At 40.0% G+C, this 22,038-nt stretch overlaps 2 protein-coding genes across 2 annotated transcripts in view; both read left to right on the top strand.

The window, feature by feature from the left end:
• The window catches only part of LOC119523721 (zinc finger X-chromosomal protein), a 725,297-nt gene that overhangs the window by 542,573 nt on the left and 160,686 nt on the right, over window positions 1-22,038 (top strand). The window lies entirely within an intron of this gene.
• EIF2S3 (eukaryotic translation initiation factor 2 subunit gamma) overlaps window positions 1-22,038 on the top strand; it is a 55,054-nt gene that overhangs the window by 15,976 nt on the left and 17,040 nt on the right. Inside the window, exon 9 of the mRNA XM_037822541.1 lies at window positions 519-663. Within this exon, the coding sequence (XP_037678469.1) occupies window positions 519-663 (145 nt within the window). The remainder of the gene's footprint in view (window positions 1-518; window positions 664-22,038) is intronic.

The following is a 22,038-nucleotide window of genomic DNA, read 5'->3' on the forward strand; positions in this document are numbered from 1 at the left end:
AAAAAATGTATGGGAAGTCCAAACTTAAAAGTAAAATAATTCATGGTGTCTAGTACTTGATACAGATTTCTTTGTCTATTATTATGTCTTTTGAATGTCTTTTTTCTACATTTATAGGCTCCTTGTGAATGTGGGGCACATTTTATATGGTGATAGGCTTGTATGTTAGGTATTAGTAACAGATGAAGAGTTCTGGTTTTGTTTATTTTTAATTGATATTTTTTATTAGCATGATTGAATAATTATATTTTCATACATTTTAAAATTACCATTCAGATAATGAATAAGTATGAAAGAAACATATGGCCATGTACCACATTATTCTGTAACTGTTATGGATGTTTCTGGTTTTAAAGATCTCTTCTTTTTTTGTTTGGTTTTTGTTTTGTTTTGTTTTGTTTTGTTTAACAATGATCTTTGAAATAGAAGATTGCCTTTTCAGTTTTGTGGTCTTCTTGATCTGTAAAGTTAATTGTGTTGTCCCAAGTATTTCTAATAGCTAATTTATCTATTTACAGGTGGGCCAGGAGATAGAAGTCAGGCCTGGTATTGTTTCCAAAGATAGCGAAGGAAAACTCATGTGTAAACCAATCTTTTCCAAAATTGTATCACTTTTTGCGGAACATAATGATCTTCAGTATGCTGCTCCTGGGGGTCTTATTGGTAAGCTGTGTCCCTGAGCTTTTTAATGTGTGGATATTCATGGTACTTTTTGTGGTAAATGGATTACCTGAAAAGGTATGTTAATGGTAAATTTTTAATTAGATATCTTAATAAATGAGGTGGGAGAACATTCATACAGTTAAGCTGTTGATTTTGGGGTATAAGATAGTTTCATGTGTTTATAAAACTATTTTAAAGCATAAAGAAGAGTACATTTTCATTTAGTATATAGAGTTATTCTGTTTTAGCAATAACAGTAAGTTTTATGACCTAACATTTAACATGCCTGGCTGTATACTTTTTAAAAAGTTTTTTAAACTTTTTAATTTGAAATAATTTCAAACTTATAGAACAGTTGCAAAAATAATATAAACCCCATACAGAGAAGTCTATCATATTTCCACCACCCCCAAATCCAATTTTAACATTTTGCCCCCTTTGCCATATCACTCTGTCTATGTCTGTCTTCTGAACATTTGAGAGCAGGTTGCACACATCATACTCCTTAAACACATAATAAATACTTCCATATACATTTCCCATGAACAAGTCTATATTCACCTATGTAAGCACCTTAAGGGCAGTTATCAAGTTCAAGAAGTTTAATGTTGATATAAAGCTTATAATCTATATTCCAATTTTGTCTTATGTCCCAATAATGTCTCTTTAAGTCTTTATACCTCCAATCTTAGAGCCCATCCAGTATCATGTATCACATTTACTTGTCATTATCTCTGTCTCTGTTTATTAGGGAAGTTGTGGGTTTATAAAACAGTCATGCATAAAATACAGGATTCCCATACACCACCCCAACCCCAACACCTTGCACTTGTGTGGAACATTTGTTACAGTTGGTTCATTGAGATCTTCTATTTCTTCTTGTCTTCTGTTTCTTCTACAGTCAATATAGGTACTTTGTGTGTTTCTAAGAATTTATCCATTTCATCTAAGTTATCTATTTTATTGCCATACAGTTGTTCATAGTATCCACTTATAGTCATTTTTATTTTAGCAGGGTTGGTAATAATGTCCCCCTTTTCATTTCTGATTTTCGTTAATTGTATCCTCTCTTTTTTCCTTTGTCAGTCTCTCTAAAGGTTTGTCAATTTTATTGATCTTCTCAAAGAACCAACTTTTGGTTTTGTTCATTCTATTTTTTTTTATTCTCAATTTCATTTATTTCTGTTCCAGTCTTTGTTATTTCTTTCCTTCTGCTTGCTTTGGGATTAGTTTCCTATTCTTTTTCTAGTTCCTCCAGGTATGCAGTTAAATCTTTAATTTTAGCTCTTTCTTTTTTAATGTAAGCCTTTAGGGCTATAAATTTCCCTCTCAGCTCTGCCTTTGCTGGATCTCAAAAGTTTTGATATGTTGTGTTCTCATTTTCATTCATCTCAAGATATCTACTGATTTCCCTTTCAATTTCTTCTTTGACTCACTGATTAAGAGAGTGTTTAATTACCATATATTTGTGAATTTTCCAGTGTTCTCTCCGTTGTTTATTTCCAGCTTCTTTCCATTGTGGTCAGAGAAAGTGCTTTGCATGATTTCAGTCTGTTTAAGTTTATTGAGACTTGTTTTGTGACCCAATATGTTGTCTGTCCTGTAGAACAATCCATGTGTACTTGAGAAGAATGCATATCCTGCTGTTTGGGGGTACAGTGTTCTGTATATATCTGTTAGGTCTAGTTCATTTACCATATTATTTGAGGCCTCTGTTTCCTTACTGATCCTCTGTATAGATGTTCTATCTATTGATGAGAGTGGTGTATTTAAGTCTCCATCTATTATTGTAGAGACATCTATTTCTTCCTTCAGTTTTGCCAGTGTTTGCCTCTTGTATTTTGAGGCACTGTGCTTAGGTGCATAAATATTTATGATTGTTATTTCTTATAAGTGGATTGCCCCTTTTATTAATATACAGTGTCCTTTGTCTCCTATAACAGTTTTGCATTTAAAGTCTATTTTGTCCGATATTAGTATAGCTACCCCAGCTCTGTTTTGGTTACTATTTGCATGAAATGTCTTTTTCCAGCCTTTCACGTTCAACCTATTTATGTCTTTGAGTCTAAGGTGAGTGTCTTGTTGACAGTATATAGTTGGATTATGCTTTTTTATACGTTCTTTGTCTTTTGATTGGGGAGTTTAATCCATTAACACTCAGTGTTATTACTGTAAAGGCAGTATTTACTTCAGCCATTTTATCCTTTGATTTTTATATGCTATATATTCTTTTTTGTCTCTCTTTTTACCCTTACCAGTAGTCTTCATTTCTTCACACTACTCCAAGCCATTCTCCTGTCTTTTCATTTCGGCCTCAGGACTCTCTTTAGTATTTCTTGTAAGGCATGTCTCTTGTTGATGAACTGTGAGTTTCTCTTCATCTGTGAATATTTTCAACTCTCCCTCATTTTTAATTTTTGATGTTTAAAAGATTTTTTTAATAGAAGCAAACTTCAAGGAGTAAGAATATTTTTTGAAGATTTTTCCATTAACATGGATATTTTACTGCATATTAATATATTTCATTTTCCCTTTGTCCTTTCTATGTTTAATGAAATTATAAATTTAATCTTACAACTCTTTGTTTTGAAATGACAAATTTAAACAGCCAGACACTAAAACAATTTTTTTTTTTTTTAGGTAGTTAACGTATGGCTAGAAGTCTTTTTAAATCTGCAAATTTTCTAATGGATTTTCAAAGTTAGGATGCAAATCTAACTTTGACATTCTATTTAAAGTTGTAAACTTTTTGTTTAAGGCTTTTCTGTGATACTGCCTTTGAAGGCTACTGTATACAATAGCCTAAGGAAAGCCACTTTTTACCCGCTAGTCTGAGAAAATGCCCACACTTAGGGGCTTATCCTGATGTTAACTCTCTTGTTCAGAGTGGACCTCCCTTTCAGGGAGCCACTTCAGGGACCACTGGATATGAGTGGGTGACTCACAGATTGGTTCACAACATCACCTCATTTGCTTTGTCTTGCCTAGGTCTGAAGTAGCTAATGCTGGGAAAATGAGGCCTTTGCTAAGAGAAAAGGAAGCCATGAATACCCAGCAGGCAGGTTTCCCCAGGAGTGCAGTGATATATTAGGGGGCTTTGAGAGCTCAGGCATTGACAAAGCTCATGCCCTGGCCTGCCCTGGGTTTCTTTGTCATTAGTCCTCTCTTTTCCAAGAAGCTGGGCAGCCATGCGCTGTAGGTACTTTGCGTAACTGTCTCTGCAGCTAAGGGTAGGTGAAGCAGGTGTACTTATTTTGGGGGAGGGGGTTATTCAATGAAAATGGAACCCACAAATGGGATAGGCATTATCTTTCTCAGGATGGAGGCAGCAATACCAGGGATAAGGCTGCAAGGTCTGTATCCTCTGAACATTTGCAGAAGGGGCTGGGGATAGTGCAGGGGCATTGGTAGGAGGTCGCCTGGAGATAGGCCTTAGTTTTTCCACAGCTGTCAGGGCTATACACTGTATTGAAGGAGTATGAGAATTTGTTCTCTATCTGGAAGAAGGAAAATAGGCCTAATATACATCAGAATCAATTATTTCTGAGACCCCTCTTTACTCCTAAGCCTAGAGAAGTCCCCTTTCACTGTCACTCTCCAAAAACTAATTGCTTAATTAATGGTTGGTAACATAGCTGTTCTGCCTTAAAACCAGTGATTATTTAATATTTTTCTTTTTGGGGATGGGAACTCTCTTTGACACATCTAAATTTCTGGGAGGGAGGCAAAAGGGGTGAGTGAACCTGCTTTAATGAATCCTGTAAGAAACTGTGTTTCTCAGGAAATTCCTGATATTTTTAGCTCGTGGATTTATCTCTTGTTTTTGAAGGAGTTTTTCCGGGTAAGTAAGTTTTGGTTGGCAGTTTTCTTTTTACAACACTGCCTTTTCACCTCCATGGTTTCTGATGAGAAATTGGCACTTAGTTTTATTGAAAATCCCTTGTTTATGATGAATTGCTTTTCTCTTGCTGCTTTCAGAATTCTGTCTTTATCTTTGGCCATTTGACATTCTGATTAGTATGTGCGTCAGAGTTGGTCTGTTAAGATTTATTCTGTTTGGAGTACATTGTGCCTCTTGTACATGTATATTTATGTCTTTCCTAAGAATTGGGAACTTTGGGGCCGTTATTTCCTCAAATATTCTTTCTGCCCCCTTTCCCTCCCTTGCAGCCCCCCTATGTTTGTGCACTTTGTGCTATCATTCAAATCCCTGAGACACTGCTCAATTTTTTTCCATTCTTTAGGGGTTCTTCTGCTTGTTAAGATTTCAATTGTCCTGTCTTCTAGTTTGCTGATTCTTTCTTGTGTATGTTCAACTCTGTTGTTTTTAATCTCTTCTGGTTTAATCTCTTCTGTTATGCCTTTCATCCCCATAATTTGTTTTGTTTCTTCTTTTTCCCTTGCAATTTTATCGATAGTCACATACCCTACAATCATCCAAAGTGTACAACCAGTTGTTCACGTTATCATCATTATATAATTGTGCATTCATCACCACAGTCAATTTTTGAACATTTTTATTACTCCAAAAAATTAAAATAAGAATTAAAATAAAGGTAAAAAAGAACACCCAAAACAACCCATTGCCCCCATTATTCATTTACTTTTTGTCCCCGTTTTTCTGCTCATCTGTCCATACACTGGATAAAAGGAGTGTGAGCCACAAGGTTTTCTACAATCACACGGTCACACTGTATAAGCTATGTAGTTATACACTTGTCTTCAAGAATCAAGGCTACTGGGTTACAGTTCAACAGTTTCAGGTATTTCCTTCTAGCTATTCTGATACACTAAAAACTAAAAAGGGGTATCTATATAATGCATAAGAATAACCTCCAGAATGACTTCTTGACTCCATTTGAAATCTCTCAGCCCCTGAAACTTTATTTTGTTTCATTTCTTTTCCCCCTTTTGGTCAAGAAGGCTTTCTCAGTCCTACGATACTGGGTTCAGACTCATCCCCGGGAGTCATGTCCCGTGTTGCCAGGGAGATTTACACCCCTTGGAGTCATGTGCCACGTAGTGGGGAGGGCAGTGAGTCCACCTGCCAAAATGGCTTAGAGAGAGAGGCCACATCTGAAAAACAAAAGAGGTCCTCTGGGGGTGACTCTTAGGCACAATTATAAGTAGGCTTATCCTCTCCTTTACAGCCCCAAGATCGAGGGCTCGGCCTACTAAATTGGTAGTCCCCAATGTTTGCTAGAATATAAGGAATTCCCCAGGTGGATATATTTAATATTTCCACATTTTTCCCCAGTTTCTCAAGTGGTCTTTTCAGATACTTTTTTATCCACTGCCCAAATTACTCTGGAATGTATCGTGGCTTCACACTAACCTGTACAAACAATCTGTTATGGTTTTTTTTTTAATACTTTCAAATTCTTCTTTGTGCTTACACATGGTCTTCTTAATAACCTTGATCTCTTTAGCCATATTTTCCTTCAATCTCCTTGAACTGATTTAGGAGATTTGGAAATCTTTGATTAGTTTTTCCAAATTCTGTGTCGTCTCTGTAGTTTTGATTTGTTCCCTTGACTGGACTGTATCTTATTTCTTAGTATGGCTTGTAATTTTTTGCTGGTGTCTAGGCATCTGATTATCTTGATGGGTTCGCTCTGAGGGTCATTTTCTCTTCTCTTGTCTAGAGTTTTTTGTTGTTGTTTGGCTTTGTGTTAAGGGTCTTCTTTGATGTTCAGTCTACCTTATTCTATACCTTAGAATATCCTGTGTTTAACCAATCAAATATTTTCAGCTCTTCTTCACCTGATCCTTGACTTCGATACCTGTTACAATTTTATGATTGCACTTTTTGTGCAATTGTTTCATGTCCAGGAGAAAGCTTCCTTTCCTCTGTTCCTTCTCCAGGAATCTTGATCTGTTCTGTTTGTTTTTGTTTTGCCTCTCTATATTTTTTGCACTCCTTTCTTTTTCTCTAGCTCCTTTCCCTGGAGGGCAAATTCTGGGAGGAGGGTGACCCCCAGAGAGTAATTTCCCAAGTTTTTCTCTAGCTCCTTTTCCCTGGAGGGCAAATTCTGGGAGGAGGGTGACCCCCAGAGAGTAATTTCACAAGTCAGTATTTCCCAGCCAAAACCGGCTCAGAGACCCATGCAGGGGGTGCAGACTGGCTTCAGAGTGCCCTGGAGAGGGGATCAGGAAGGGCACCCAAAGCTTCTTTGATGTTTTATGGGCAATCCTGCCTTGCCCAGCAAATGCAGCTCTTCAGCTGTCTCCCCAAGCCTTGAACAGGCACTGTGTCTTTAAATCTCTACCGCTTCCTCCCCTGTCCGGGGCGGGGTTGAAATAGTGACTGCTGTGGCCTTTGTGGCCTTTGTGGCCTTTGTCCGGGGTGGATTGAAACACTTACTCAGAGCCAGGACCCAGCAATCCAAATTCGCTAATCAAAAACCATGATCAGTGATCCACCTTTCCCACACCTGTTCTTGGGAAAGAGGATTTTTACGTCCCTTTCTATCCCCAACGAGCTAGCCAGGGAATGGACCCCAGGGCAGCCCGCTATGAGAGTGGGAGATGGGCGCTTTTAGCCGCTGTGGTGAGAGCAACTCACTGTTCTTTACCATAGTTTATCAGCCTCTTTCTCCTGCTCTTCCCCGGATGCTGTATAGTGTTCTTCTTGCCTTTGAAGCCTGAAAACAGTTGTTTCAGGCAATTCCTGATATTTTTAGCTCGTGGATTTATCTCTTGTTTTTGAAGGAGTTTTTCCGGGTAAGTAAGTTTTGGTTGGCAGTTTTCTTTTTACAACACTGCCTTTTCACCTCCATGGTTTCTGATGAGAAATTGGCACTTAGTTTTATTGAAAATCCCTTGTTTATGATGAATTGCTTTTCTCTTGCTGCTTTCAGAATTCTGTCTTTATCTTTGGCCATTTGACATTCTGATTAGTATGTGCGTCAGAGTTGGTCTGTTAAGATTTATTCTGTTTGGAGTACATTGTGCCTCTTGTACATGTATATTTATGTCTTTCCTAAGAATTGGGAACTTTGGGGCCGTTATTTCCTCAAATATTCTTTCTGCCCCCTTTCCCTCCCTTGCAGCCCCCCTATGTTTGTGCACTTTGTGCTATCATTCAAATCCCTGAGACACTGCTCAATTTTTTTCCATTCTTTAGGGGTTCTTCTGCTTGTTAAGATTTCAATTGTCCTGTCTTCTAGTTTGCTGATTCTTTCTTGTGTATGTTCAACTCTGTTGTTTTTAATCTCTTCTGGTTTAATCTCTTCTGTTATGCCTTTCATCCCCATAATTTGTTTTGTTTCTTCTTTTTCCCTTGCAATTTTATCGATAGTCACATACCCTACAATCATCCAAAGTGTACAACCAGTTGTTCACGTTATCATCATTATATAATTGTGCATTCATCACCACAGTCAATTTTTGAACATTTTTATTACTCCAAAAAATTAAAATAAGAATTAAAATAAAGGTAAAAAAGAACACCCAAAACAACCCATTGCCCCCATTATTCATTTACTTTTTGTCCCCGTTTTTCTGCTCATCTGTCCATACACTGGATAAAAGGAGTGTGAGCCACAAGGTTTTCTACAATCACACGGTCACACTGTATAAGCTATGTAGTTATACACTTGTCTTCAAGAATCAAGGCTACTGGGTTACAGTTCAACAGTTTCAGGTATTTCCTTCTAGCTATTCTGATACACTAAAAACTAAAAAGGGATATCTATATAATGCATAAGAATGACCTCCAGAATGACTTCTTGACTCCATTTGAAATCTCTCAGCCCCTGAAACTTTATTTTGTTTCATTTCTTTTCCCCCTTTTGGTCAAGAAGGCTTTCTCAGTCCTACGATACTGGGTTCAGACTCATCCCCGGGAGTCATGTCCCGTGTTGCCAGGGAGATTTACACCCCTTGGAGTCATGTGCCACGTAGTGGGGAGGGCAGTGAGTCCACCTGCCAAAATGGCTTAGAGAGAGAGGCCACATCTGAAAAACAAAAGAGGTCCTCTGGGGGTGACTCTTAGGCACAATTATAAGTAGGCTTATCCTCTCCTTTACAGCCCCAAGATCGAGGGCTCGGCCTACTAAATTGGTAGTCCCCAATGTTTGCTAGAATATAAGGAATTCCCCAGGTGGATATATTTAATATTTCCACATTTTTCCCCAGTTTCTCAAGTGGTCTTTTCAGATACTTTTTTATCCACTGCCCAAATTACTCTGGAATGTATCGTGGCTTCACACTAACCTGTACAAACAATCTGTTATGGTTTTTTTTTTAATACTTTCAAATTCTTCTTTGTGCTTACACATGGTCTTCTTAATAACCTTGATCTCTTTAGCCATATTTTCCTTCAATCTCCTTGAACTGATTTAGGAGATTTGGAAATCTTTGATTAGTTTTTCCAAATTCTGTGTCGTCTCTGTAGTTTTGATTTGTTCCCTTGACTGGACTGTATCTTATTTCTTAGTATGGCTTGTAATTTTTTGCTGGTGTCTAGGCATCTGATTATCTTGATGGGTTCGCTCTGAGGGTCATTTTCTCTTCTCTTGTCTAGAGTTTTTTGTTGTTGTTTGGCTTTGTGTTAAGGGTCTTCTTTGATGTTCAGTCTACCTTATTCTATACCTTAGAATATCCTGTGTTTAACCAATCAAATATTTTCAGCTCTTCTTCACCTGATCCTTGACTTCGATACCTGTTACAATTTTATGATTGCACTTTTTGTGCAATTGTTTCATGTCCAGGAGAAAGCTTCCTTTCCTCTGTTCCTTCTCCAGGAATCTTGATCTGTTCTGTTTGTTTTTGTTTTGCCTCTCTATATTTTTTGCACTCCTTTCTTTTTCTCTAGCTCCTTTCCCTGGAGGGCAAATTCTGGGAGGAGGGTGACCCCCAGAGAGTAATTTCCCAAGTTTTTCTCTAGCTCCTTTTCCCTGGAGGGCAAATTCTGGGAGGAGGGTGACCCCCAGAGAGTAATTTCACAAGTCAGTATTTCCCAGCCAAAACCGGCTCAGGGACCCATGCAGGGGGTGCAGACTGGCTTCAGAGTGCCCTGGAGAGGGGATCAGGAAGGGCACCCAAAGCTTCTTTGATGTTTTATGGGCAATCCTGCCTTGCCCAGCAAATGCAGCTCTTCAGCTGTCTCCCCAAGCCTTGAACAGGCACTGTGTCTTTAAATCTCTACCGCTTCCTCCCCTGTCCGGGGCGGGGTTGAAATAGTGACTGCTGTGGCCTTTGTGGCCTTTGTGGCCTTTGTCCGGGGTGGATTGAAACACTTACTCAGAGCCAGGACCCAGCAATCCAAATTCGCTAATCAAAAACCATGATCAGTGATCCACCTTTCCCACACCTGTTCTTGGGAAAGAGGATTTTTACGTCCCTTTCTATCCCCAACGAGCTAGCCAGGGAATGGACCCCAGGGCAGCCCGCTATGAGAGTGGGAGATGGGCGCTTTTAGCCGCTGTGGTGAGAGCAACTCACTGTTCTTTACCATAGTTTATCAGCCTCTTTCTCCTGCTCTTCCCCGGATGCTGTATAGTGTTCTTCTTGCCTTTGAAGCCTGAAAACAGTTGTTTCAGGCAATTCCTGATATTTTTAGCTCGTGGATTTATCTCTTGTTTTTGAAGGAGTTTTTCCGGGTAAGTAAGTTTTGGTTGGCAGTTTTCTTTTTACAACACTGCCTTTTCACCTCCATGGTTTCTGATGAGAAATTGGCACTTAGTTTTATTGAAAATCCCTTGTTTATGATGAATTGCTTTTCTCTTGCTGCTTTCAGAATTCTGTCTTTATCTTTGGCCATTTGACATTCTGATTAGTATGTGCGTCAGAGTTGGTCTGTTAAGATTTATTCTGTTTGGAGTACATTGTGCCTCTTGTACATGTATATTTATGTCTTTCCTAAGAATTGGGAACTTTGGGGCCGTTATTTCCTCAAATATTCTTTCTGCCCCCTTTCCCTCCCTTGCAGCCCCCCTATGTTTGTGCACTTTGTGCTATCATTCAAATCCCTGAGACACTGCTCAATTTTTTTCCATTCTTTAGGGGTTCTTCTGCTTGTTAAGATTTCAATTGTCCTGTCTTCTAGTTTGCTGATTCTTTCTTGTGTATGTTCAACTCTGTTGTTTTTAATCTCTTCTGGTTTAATCTCTTCTGTTATGCCTTTCATCCCCATAATTTGTTTTGTTTCTTCTTTTTCCCTTGCAATTTTATCGATAGTCACATACCCTACAATCATCCAAAGTGTACAACCAGTTGTTCACGTTATCATCATTATATAATTGTGCATTCATCACCACAGTCAATTTTTGAACATTTTTATTACTCCAAAAAATTAAAATAAGAATTAAAATAAAGGTAAAAAAGAACACCCAAAACAACCCATTGCCCCCATTATTCATTTACTTTTTGTCCCCGTTTTTCTGCTCATCTGTCCATACACTGGATAAAAGGAGTGTGAGCCACAAGGTTTTCTACAATCACACGGTCACACTGTATAAGCTATGTAGTTATACACTTGTCTTCAAGAATCAAGGCTACTGGGTTACAGTTCAACAGTTTCAGGTATTTCCTTCTAGCTATTCTGATACACTAAAAACTAAAAAGGGATATCTATATAATGCATAAGAATGACCTCCAGAATGACTTCTTGACTCCATTTGAAATCTCTCAGCCCCTGAAACTTTATTTTGTTTCATTTCTTTTCCCCCTTTTGGTCAAGAAGGCTTTCTCAGTCCTACGATACTGGGTTCAGACTCATCCCCGGGAGTCATGTCCCGTGTTGCCAGGGAGATTTACACCCCTTGGAGTCATGTGCCACGTAGTGGGGAGGGCAGTGAGTCCACCTGCCAAAATGGCTTAGAGAGAGAGGCCACATCTGAAAAACAAAAGAGGTCCTCTGGGGGTGACTCTTAGGCACAATTATAAGTAGGCTTATCCTCTCCTTTACAGCCCCAAGATCGAGGGCTCGGCCTACTAAATTGGTAGTCCCCAATGTTTGCTAGAATATAAGGAATTCCCCAGGTGGATATATTTAATATTTCCACATTTTTCCCCAGTTTCTCAAGTGGTCTTTTCAGATACTTTTTATCCACTGCCCAAATTACTCTGGAATGTATCATGGCTTCACACTAACCTGTACAAACAATCTGTTATGGTTTTTTTTTTAATACTTTCAAATTCTTCTTTGTGCTTACACATGGTCTTCTTAATAACCTTGATCTCTTTAGCCATATTTTCCTTCAATCTCCTTGAACTGATTTAGGAGATTTGGAAATCTTTGATTAGTTTTTCCAAATTCTGTGTCGTCTCTGTAGTTTTGATTTGTTCCCTTGACTGGACTGTATCTTATTTCTTAGTATGGCTTGTAATTTTTTGCTGGTGTCTAGGCATCTGATTATCTTGATGGGTTCGCTCTGAGGGTCATTTTCTCTTCTCTTGTCTAGAGTTTTTTGTTGTTGTTTGGCTTTGTGTTAAGGGTCTTCTTTGATGTTCAGTCTACCTTATTCTATACCTTAGAATATCCTGTGTTTAACCAATCAAATATTTTCAGCTCTTCTTCACCTGATCCTTGACTTCGATACCTGTTACAATTTTATGATTGCACTTTTTGTGCAATTGTTTCATGTCCAGGAGAAAGCTTCCTTTCCTCTGTTCCTTCTCCAGGAATCTTGATCTGTTCTGTTTGTTTTTGTTTTGCCTCTCTATATTTTTTGCACTCCTTTCTTTTTCTCTAGCTCCTTTCCCTGGAGGGCAAATTCTGGGAGGAGGGTGACCCCCAGAGAGTAATTTCCCAAGTTTTTCTCTAGCTCCTTTTCCCTGGAGGGCAAATTCTGGGAGGAGGGTGACCCCCAGAGAGTAATTTCACAAGTCAGTATTTCCCAGCCAAAACCGGCTCAGGGACCCATGCAGGGGGTGCAGACTGGCTTCAGAGTGCCCTGGAGAGGGGATCAGGAAGGGCACCCAAAGCTTCTTTGATGTTTTATGGGCAATCCTGCCTTGCCCAGCAAATGCAGCTCTTCAGCTGTCTCCCCAAGCCTTGAACAGGCACTGTGTCTTTAAATCTCTACCGCTTCCTCCCCTGTCCGGGGCGGGGTTGAAATAGTGACTGCTGTGGCCTTTGTGGCCTTTGTGGCCTTTGTCCGGGGTGGATTGAAACACTTACTCAGAGCCAGGACCCAGCAATCCAAATTCGCTAATCAAAAACCATGATCAGTGATCCACCTTTCCCACACCTGTTCTTGGGAAAGAGGATTTTTACGTCCCTTTCTATCCCCAACGAGCTAGCCAGGGAATGGACCCCAGGGCAGCCCGCTATGAGAGTGGGAGATGGGCGCTTTTAGCCGCTGTGGTGAGAGCAACTCACTGTTCTTTACCATAGTTTATCAGCCTCTTTCTCCTGCTCTTCCCCGGATGCTGTATAGTGTTCTTCTTGCCTTTGAAGCCTGAAAACAGTTGTTTCAGGCAATTCCTGATATTTTTAGCTCGTGGATTTATCTCTTGTTTTTGAAGGAGTTTTTCCGGGTAAGTAAGTTTTGGTTGGCAGTTTTCTTTTACAACACTGCCTTTTCACCTCCATGGTTTCTGATGAGAAATTGGCACTTAGTTTTATTGAAAATCCCTTGTTTATGATGAATTGCTTTTCTCTTGCTGCTTTCAGAATTCTGTCTTATCTTTGGCCATTTGACATTCTGATTAGTATGTGCGTCAGAGTTGGTCTGTTAAGATTTATTCTGTTTGGAGTACATTGTGCCTCTTGTACATGTATATTTATGTCTTTCCTAAGAATTGGGAACTTTGGGGCCGTTATTTCCTCAAATATTCTTTCTGCCCCCTTTCCCTCCCTTGCAGCCCCCCTATGTTTTGTGCACTTTGTGCTATCATTCAAATCCCTGAGACACTGCTCAATTTTTTTCCATTCTTTAGGGGTTCTTCTGCTTGTTAAGATTTCAATTGTCCTGTCTTCTAGTTTGCTGATTCTTTCTTGTGTATGTTCAACTCTGTTGTTTTTAATCTCTTCTGGTTTAATCTCTTCTGTTATGCCTTTCATCCCCATAATTTGTTTTGTTTCTTCTTTTTCCCTTGCAATTTTATCGATAGTCACATACCCTACAATCATCCAAAGTGTACAACCAGTTGTTCACGTTATCATCATTATATAATTGTGCATTCATCACCACAGTCAATTTTTGAACATTTTTATTACTCCAAAAAATTAAAATAAGAATTAAAATAAAGGTAAAAAAGAACACCCAAAACAACCCATTGCCCCCATTATTCATTTACTTTTTGTCCCCGTTTTTCTGCTCATCTGTCCATACACTGGATAAAAGGAGTGTGAGCCACAAGGTTTTCTACAATCACACGGTCACACTGTATAAGCTATGTAGTTATACACTTGTCTTCAAGAATCAAGGCTACTGGGTTACAGTTCAACAGTTTCAGGTATTTCCTTCTAGCTATTCTGATACACTAAAAACTAAAAAGGGATATCTATATAATGCATAAGAATGACCTCCAGAATGACTTCTTGACTCCATTTGAAATCTCTCAGCCCCTGAAACTTTATTTTGTTTCATTTCTTTTCCCCCTTTTGGTCAAGAAGGCTTTCTCAGTCCTACGATACTGGGTTCAGACTCATCCCCGGGAGTCATGTCCCGTGTTGCCAGGGAGATTTACACCCCTTGGAGTCATGTGCCACGTAGTGGGGAGGGCAGTGAGTCCACCTGCCAAAATGGCTTAGAGAGAGAGGCCACATCTGAAAAACAAAAGAGGTCCTCTGGGGGTGACTCTTAGGCACAATTATAAGTAGGCTTATCCTCTCCTTTACAGCCCCAAGATCGAGGGCTCGGCCTACTAAATTGGTAGTCCCCAATGTTTGCTAGAATATAAGGAATTCCCCAGGTGGATATATTTAATATTTCCACATTTTTCCCCAGTTTCTCAAGTGGTCTTTTCAGATACTTTTTTATCCACTGCCCAAATTACTCTGGAATGTATCGTGGCTTCACACTAACCTGTACAAACAATCTGTTATGGTTTTTTTTTTAATACTTTCAAATTCTTCTTTGTGCTTACACATGGTCTTCTTAATAACCTTGATCTCTTTAGCCATATTTTCCTTCAATCTCCTTGAACTGATTTAGGAGATTTGGAAATCTTTGATTAGTTTTTCCAAATTCTGTGTCGTCTCTGTAGTTTTGATTTGTTCCCTTGACTGGACTGTATCTTATTTCTTAGTATGGCTTGTAATTTTTTGCTGGTGTCTAGGCATCTGATTATCTTGATGGGTTCGCTCTGAGGGTCATTTTCTCTTCTCTTGTCTAGAGTTTTTTGTTGTTGTTTGGCTTTGTGTTAAGGGTCTTCTTTGATGTTCAGTCTACCTTATTCTATACCTTAGAATATCCTGTGTTTAACCAATCAAATATTTTCAGCTCTTCTTCACCTGATCCTTGACTTCGATACCTGTTACAATTTTATGATTGCACTTTTTGTGCAATTGTTTCATGTCCAGGAGAAAGCTTCCTTTCCTCTGTTCCTTCTCCAGGAATCTTGATCTGTTCTGTTTGTTTTTGTTTTGCCTCTCTATATTTTTTGCACTCCTTTCTTTTTCTCTAGCTCCTTTCCCTGGAGGGCAAATTCTGGGAGGAGGGTGACCCCCAGAGAGTAATTTCCCAAGTTTTTCTCTAGCTCCTTTTCCCTGGAGGGCAAATTCTGGGAGGAGGGTGACCCCCAGAGAGTAATTTCACAAGTCAGTATTTCCCAGCCAAAACCCGGCTCAGGGACCCATGCAGGGGGTGCAGACTGGCTTCAGAGTGCCCTGGAGAGGGGATCAGGAAGGGCACCCAAAGCTTCTTGATGTTTTATGGGCAATCCTGCCTTGCCCAGCAAATGCAGCTCTTCAGCTGTCTCCCCAAGCCTTGAACAGGCACTGTGTCTTTAAATCTCTACCGCTTCCTCCCCTGTCCGGGGCGGGGTTGAAATAGTGACTGCTGTGGCCTTTGTGGCCTTTGTGGCCTTTGTCCGGGGTGGATTGAAACACTTACTCAGAGCCAGGACCCAGCAATCCAAATTCGCTAATCAAAAACCATGATCAGTGATCCACCTTTCCCACACCTGTTCTTGGGAAAGAGGATTTTTACGTCCCTTTCTATCCCCAACGAGCTAGCCAGGGAATGGACCCCAGGGCAGCCCGCTATGAGAGTGGGAGATGGGCGCTTTTAGCCGCTGTGGTGAGAGCTGTTCTTTACCATAGTTTATCAGCCTCTTTCTCCTGCTCTTCCCCGGATGCTGTATAGTGTTCTTCTTGCCTTTGAAGCCTGAAAACAGTTGTTTCAGGCAATTCCTGATATTTTTAGCTCGTGGATTTATCTCTTGTTTTTGAAGGAGTTTTTTCCGGGTAAGTAAGTTTTGGTTGGCAGTTTTCTTTTTACAACACTGCCTTTTCACCTCCATGGTTTCTGATGAGAAATTGGCACTTAGTTTTATTGAAAATCCCTTGTTTATGATGAATTGCTTTTCTCTTGCTGCTTTCAGAATTCTGTCTTTATCTTTGGCCATTTGACATTCTGATTAGTATGTGCGTCAGAGTTGGTCTGTTAAGATTTATTCTGTTTGGAGTACATTGTGCCTCTTGTACATGTATATTTATGTCTTTCCTAAGAATTGGGAACTTTGGGGCCGTTATTTCCTCAAATATTCTTTCTGCCCCCTTTCCCTCCCTTGCAGCCCCCCTATGTTTGTGCACTTTGTGCTATCATTCAAATCCCTGAGACACTGCTCAATTTTTTTCCATTCTTTAGGGGTTCTTCTGCTTGTTAAGATTTCAATTGTCCTGTCTTCTAGTTTGCTGATTCTTTCTTGTGTATGTTCAACTCTGTTGTTTTTAATCTCTTCTGGTTTAATCTCTTCTGTTATGCCTTTCATCCCCATAATTTGTTTTGTTTCTTCTTTTTCCCTTGCAATTTTATCGATAGTCACATACCCTACAATCATCCAAAGTGTACAACCAGTTGTTCACGTTATCATCATTATATAATTGTGCATTCATCACCACAGTCAATTTTTGAACATTTTTATTACTCCAAAAATTAAAATAAGAATTAAAATAAAGGTAAAAAAGAACACCCAAAACAACCCATTGCCCCCATTATTCATTTACTTTTTGTCCCCGTTTTTCTGCTCATCTGTCCATACACTGGATAAAAGGAGTGTGAGCCACAAGGTTTTCTACAATCACACGGTCACACTGTATAAGCTATGTAGTTATACACTTGTCTTCAAGAATCAAGGCTACTGGGTTACAGTTCAACAGTTTCAGGTATTTCCTTCTAGCTATTCTGATACACTAAAAACTAAAAAGGGATATCTATATAATGCATAAGAATGACCTCCAGAATGACTTCTTGACTCCATTTGAAATCTCTCAGCCCCTGAAACTTTATTTTGTTTCATTTCTTTTCCCCCTTTTGGTCAAGAAGGCTTTCTCAGTCCTACGATACTGGGTTCAGACTCATCCCCGGGAGTCATGTCCCGTGTTGCCAGGGAGATTTACACCCCTTGGAGTCATGTGCCACGTAGTGGGGAGGGCAGTGAGTCCACCTGCCAAAATGGCTTAGAGAGAGAGGCCACATCTGAAAAACAAAAGAGGTCCTCTGGGGGTGACTCTTAGGCACAATTATAAGTAGGCTTATCCTCTCCTTTACAGCCCCAAGATCGAGGGCTCGGCCTACTAAATTGGTAGTCCCCAATGTTTGCTAGAATATAAGGAATTCCCCAGGTGGATATATTTAATATTTCCACATTTTTCCCCAGTTTCTCAAGTGGTCTTTTCAGATACTTTTTTATCCACTGCCCAAATTACTCTGGAATGTATCGTGGCTTCACACTAACCTGTACAAACAATCTGTTATGGTTTTTTTTTTTAATACTTTCAAATTCTTCTTTGTGCTTACACATGGTCTTCTTAATAACCTTGATCTCTTTAGCCATATTTTCCTTCAATCTCCTTGAACTGATTTAGGAGATTTGGAAATCTTTGATTAGTTTTTCCAAATTCTGTGTCGTCTCTGTAGTTTTGATTTGTTCCCTTGACTGGACTGTATCTTATTTCTTAGTATGGCTTGTAATTTTTTGCTGGTGTCTAGGCATCTGATTATCTTGATGGGTTCGCTCTGAGGGTCATTTTCTCTTCTCTTGTCTAGAGTTTTTTGTTGTTGTTTGGCTTTGTGTTAAGGGTCTTCTTTGATGTTCAGTCTACCTTATTCTATACCTTAGAATATCCTGTGTTTAACCAATCAAATATTTTCAGCTCTTCTTCACCTGATCCTTGACTTCGATACCTGTTACAATTTATGATTGCACTTTTTGTGCAATTGTTTCATGTCCAGGAGAAAGCTTCCTTTCCTCTGTTCCTTCTCCAGGAATCTTGATCTGTTCTGTTTGTTTTTGTTTTGCCTCTCTATATTTTTTGCACTCCTTTCTTTTTCTCTAGCTCCTTTCCCTGGAGGGCAAATTCTGGGAGGAGGGTGACCCCCAGAGAGTAATTTCCCAAGTTTTTCTCTAGCTCCCTTTTCCCTGGAGGGCAAATTCTGGGAGGAGGGTGACCCCCAGAGAGTAATTTCACAAGTCAGTATTTCCCAGCCAAAACCGGCTCAGGGACCCATGCAGGGGGTGCAGACTGGCTTCAGAGTGCCCTGGAGAGGGGATCAGGAAGGGCACCCAAAGCTTCTTTGATGTTTTATGGGCAATCCTGCCTTGCCCAGCAAATGCAGCTCTTCAGCTGTCTCCCCAAGCCTTGAACAGGCACTGTGTCTTTAAATCTCTACCGCTTCCTCCCCTGTCCGGGGCGGGGTTGAAATAGTGACTGCTGTGGCCTTTGTGGCCTTTGTGGCCTTTGTCCGGGGTGGATTGAAACACTTACTCAGAGCCAGGACCCAGCAATCCAAATTCGCTAATCAAAAACCATGATCAGTGATCCACCTTTCCCACACCTGTTCTTGGGAAAGAGGATTTTTACGTCCCTTTCTATCCCCAACGAGCTAGCAGGGAATGGACCCCAGGGCAGGCCCGCTATGAGAGTGGGAGATGGGCGCTTTTAGCCGCTGTGGTGAGAGCTGTTCTTTACCATAGTTTATCAGCCTCTTTCTCCTGCTCTTCCCCGGATGCTGTATAGTGTTCTTCTTGCCTTTGAAGCCTGAAAACAGTTGTTTCAGGCAATTCCTGATATTTTTAGCTCGTGGATTTATCTCTTGTTTTTGAAGGAGTTTTTCCGGGTAAGTAAGTTTTGGTTGGGCAGTTTTCTTTTTACAACACTGCCTTTTCACCTCCATGGTTTCTGATGAGAAATTGGCACTTAGTTTTATTGAAAATCCCTTGTTTATGATGAATTGCTTTTCTCTTGCTGCTTTCAGAATTCTGTCTTTATCTTTGGCCATTTGACATTCTGATTAGTATGTGCGTCAGAGTTGGTCTGTTAAGATTTATTCTGTTTGGAGTACATTGTGCCTCTTGTACATGTATATTTATGTCTTTCCTAAGAATTGGGAACTTTGGGGCCGTTATTTCCTCAAATATTCTTTCTGCCCCCTTTCCCTCCCTTGCAGCCCCCCTATGTTTGTGCACTTTGTGCTATCATTCAAATCCCTGAGACACTGCTCAATTTTTTTCCATTCTTTAGGGGTTCTTCTGCTTGTTAAGATTTCAATTGTCCTGTCTTCTAGTTTGCTGATTCTTTCTTGTGTATGTTCAACTCTGTTGTTTTTAATCTCTTCTGGTTTAATCTCTTCTGTTATGCCTTTCATCCCCATAATTTGTTTTGTTTCTTCTTTTTCCCTTGCAATTTTATCGATAGTCACATACCCTACAATCATCCAAAGTGTACAACCAGTTGTTCACGTTATCATCATTATATAATTGTGCATTCATCACCACAGTCAATTTTTGAACATTTTTATTACTCCAAAAATTAAAATAAGAATTAAAATAAAGGTAAAAAAGAACACCCAAAACAACCCATTGCCCCCATTATTCATTTACTTTTTGTCCCCGTTTTTCTGCTCATCTGTCCATACACTGGATAAAAGGAGTGTGAGCCACAAGGTTTTCTACAATCACACGGTCACACTGTATAAGCTATGTAGTTATACACTTGTCTTCAAGAATCAAGGCTACTGGGTTACAGTTCAACAGTTTCAGGTATTTCCTTCTAGCTATTCTGATACACTAAAAACTAAAAAGGGATATCTATATAATGCATAAGAATGACCTCCAGAATGACTTCTTGACTCCATTTGAAATCTCTCAGCCCCTGAAACTTTATTTTGTTTCATTTCTTTTCCCCCTTTTGGTCAAGAAGGCTTTCTCAGTCCTACGATACTGGGTTCAGACTCATCCCCGGGAGTCATGTCCCGTGTTGCCAGGGAGATTTACACCCCTTGGAGTCATGTGCCACGTAGTGGGGAGGGCAGTGAGTCCACCTGCCAAAATGGCTTAGAGAGAGAGGCCACATCTGAAAAACAAAAGAGGTCCTCTGGGGTGACTCTTAGGCACAATTATAAGTAGGCTTATCCTCTCCTTTACAGCCCCAAGATCGAGGGCTCGGCCTACTAAATTGGTAGTCCCCAATGTTTGCTAGAATATAAGGAATTCCCCAGGTGGATATATTTAATATTTCCACATTTTTCCCCAGTTTCTCAAGTGGTCTTTTCAGATACTTTTTTATCCACTGCCCAAATTACTCTGGAATGTATCGTGGCTTCACACTAACCTGTACAAACAATCTGTTATGGTTTTTTTTTTAATACTTTCAAATTCTTCTTTGTGCTTACACATGGTCTTCTTAATAACCTTGATCTCTTTAGCCATATTTTCCTTCAATCTCCTTGAACTGATTTAGGAGATTTGGAAATCTTTGATTAGTTTTTCCAAATTCTGTGTCGTCTCTGTAGTTTTGATTTGTTCCCTTGACTGGACTGTATCTTATTTCTTAGTATGGCTTGTAATTTTTTGCTGGTGTCTAGGCATCTGATTATCTTGATGGGTTCGCTCTGAGGGTCATTTTCTCTTCTCTTGTCTAGAGTTTTTTGTTGTTGTTTGGCTTTGTGTTAAGGGTCTTCTTTGATGTTCAGTCTACCTTATTCTATACCTTAGAATATCCTGTGTTTAACCAATCAAATATTTTCAGCTCTTCTTCACCTGATCCTTGACTTCGATACCTGTTACAATTTTATGATTGCACTTTTTGTGCAATTGTTTCATGTCCAGGAGAAAGCTTCCTTTCCTCTGTTCCTTCTCCAGGAATCTTGATCTGTTCTGTTTGTTTTTGTTTTGCCTCTCTATATTTTTGCACTCCTTTCTTTTTCTCTAGCTCCTTTCCCTGGAGGGCAAATTCTGGGAGGAGGGTGACCCCCAGAGAGTAATTTCCCAAGTTTTTCTCTAGCTCCTTTTCCCTGGAGGGCAAATTCTGGGAGGAGGGTGACCCCCAGAGAGTAATTTCACAAGTCAGTATTTCCCAGCCAAAACCGGCTCAGGGACCCATGCAGGGGGTGCAGACTGGCTTCAGAGTGCCCTGGAGAGGGGATCAGGAAGGGCACCCAAAGCTTCTTTGATGTTTTATGGGCAATCCTGCCTTGCCCAGCAAATGCAGCTCTTCAGCTGTCTCCCCAAGCCTTGAACAGGCACTGTGTCTTTAAATCTCTACCGCTTCCTCCCCTGTCCGGGGCGGGGTGAAATAGTGACTGCTGTGGCCTTTGTGGCCTTTGTGGCCTTTGTCCGGGGTGGATTGAAACACCTTACTCAGAGCCAGGACCCAGCAATCCCAAATTCGCTAATCAAAAACCATGATCAGTGATCCACCTTTCCCACACCTGTTCTTGGGAAAGAGGATTTTTACGTCCCTTTCTATCCCCAACGAGCTAGCCAGGGAATGGACCCCAGGGCAGCCCGCTATGAGAGTGGGAGATGGGCGCTTTTAGCCGCTGTGGTGAGAGCTGTTCTTTACCATAGTTTATCAGCCTCTTTCTCCTGCTCTTCCCCGGATGCTGTATAGTGTTCTTCTTGCCTTTGAAGCCTGAAAACAGTTGTTTCAGGCAATTCCTGATATTTTTAGCTCGTGGATTTATCTCTTGTTTTTGAAGGAGTTTTTCCGGGTAAGTAAGTTTTGGTTGGCAGTTTTCTTTTTACAACACTGCCTTTTCACCTCCATGGTTTCTGATGAGAAATTGGCACTTAGTTTTATTGAAAATCCCTTGTTTATGATGAATTGCTTTTCTCTTGCTGCTTTCAGAATTCTGTCTTTATCTTTGGCCATTTGACATTCTGATTAGTATGTGCGTCAGAGTTGGTCTGTTAAGATTTATTCTGTTTGGAGTACATTGTGCCTCTTGTACATGTATATTTATGTCTTTCCTAAGA

The sequence above is a fragment of the Choloepus didactylus genome, chromosome X (genome assembly GCF_015220235.1).
Source record: "Choloepus didactylus isolate mChoDid1 chromosome X, mChoDid1.pri, whole genome shotgun sequence".
In the NCBI taxonomy this organism is placed as follows: domain Eukaryota; kingdom Metazoa; phylum Chordata; class Mammalia; order Pilosa; family Megalonychidae; genus Choloepus; species Choloepus didactylus.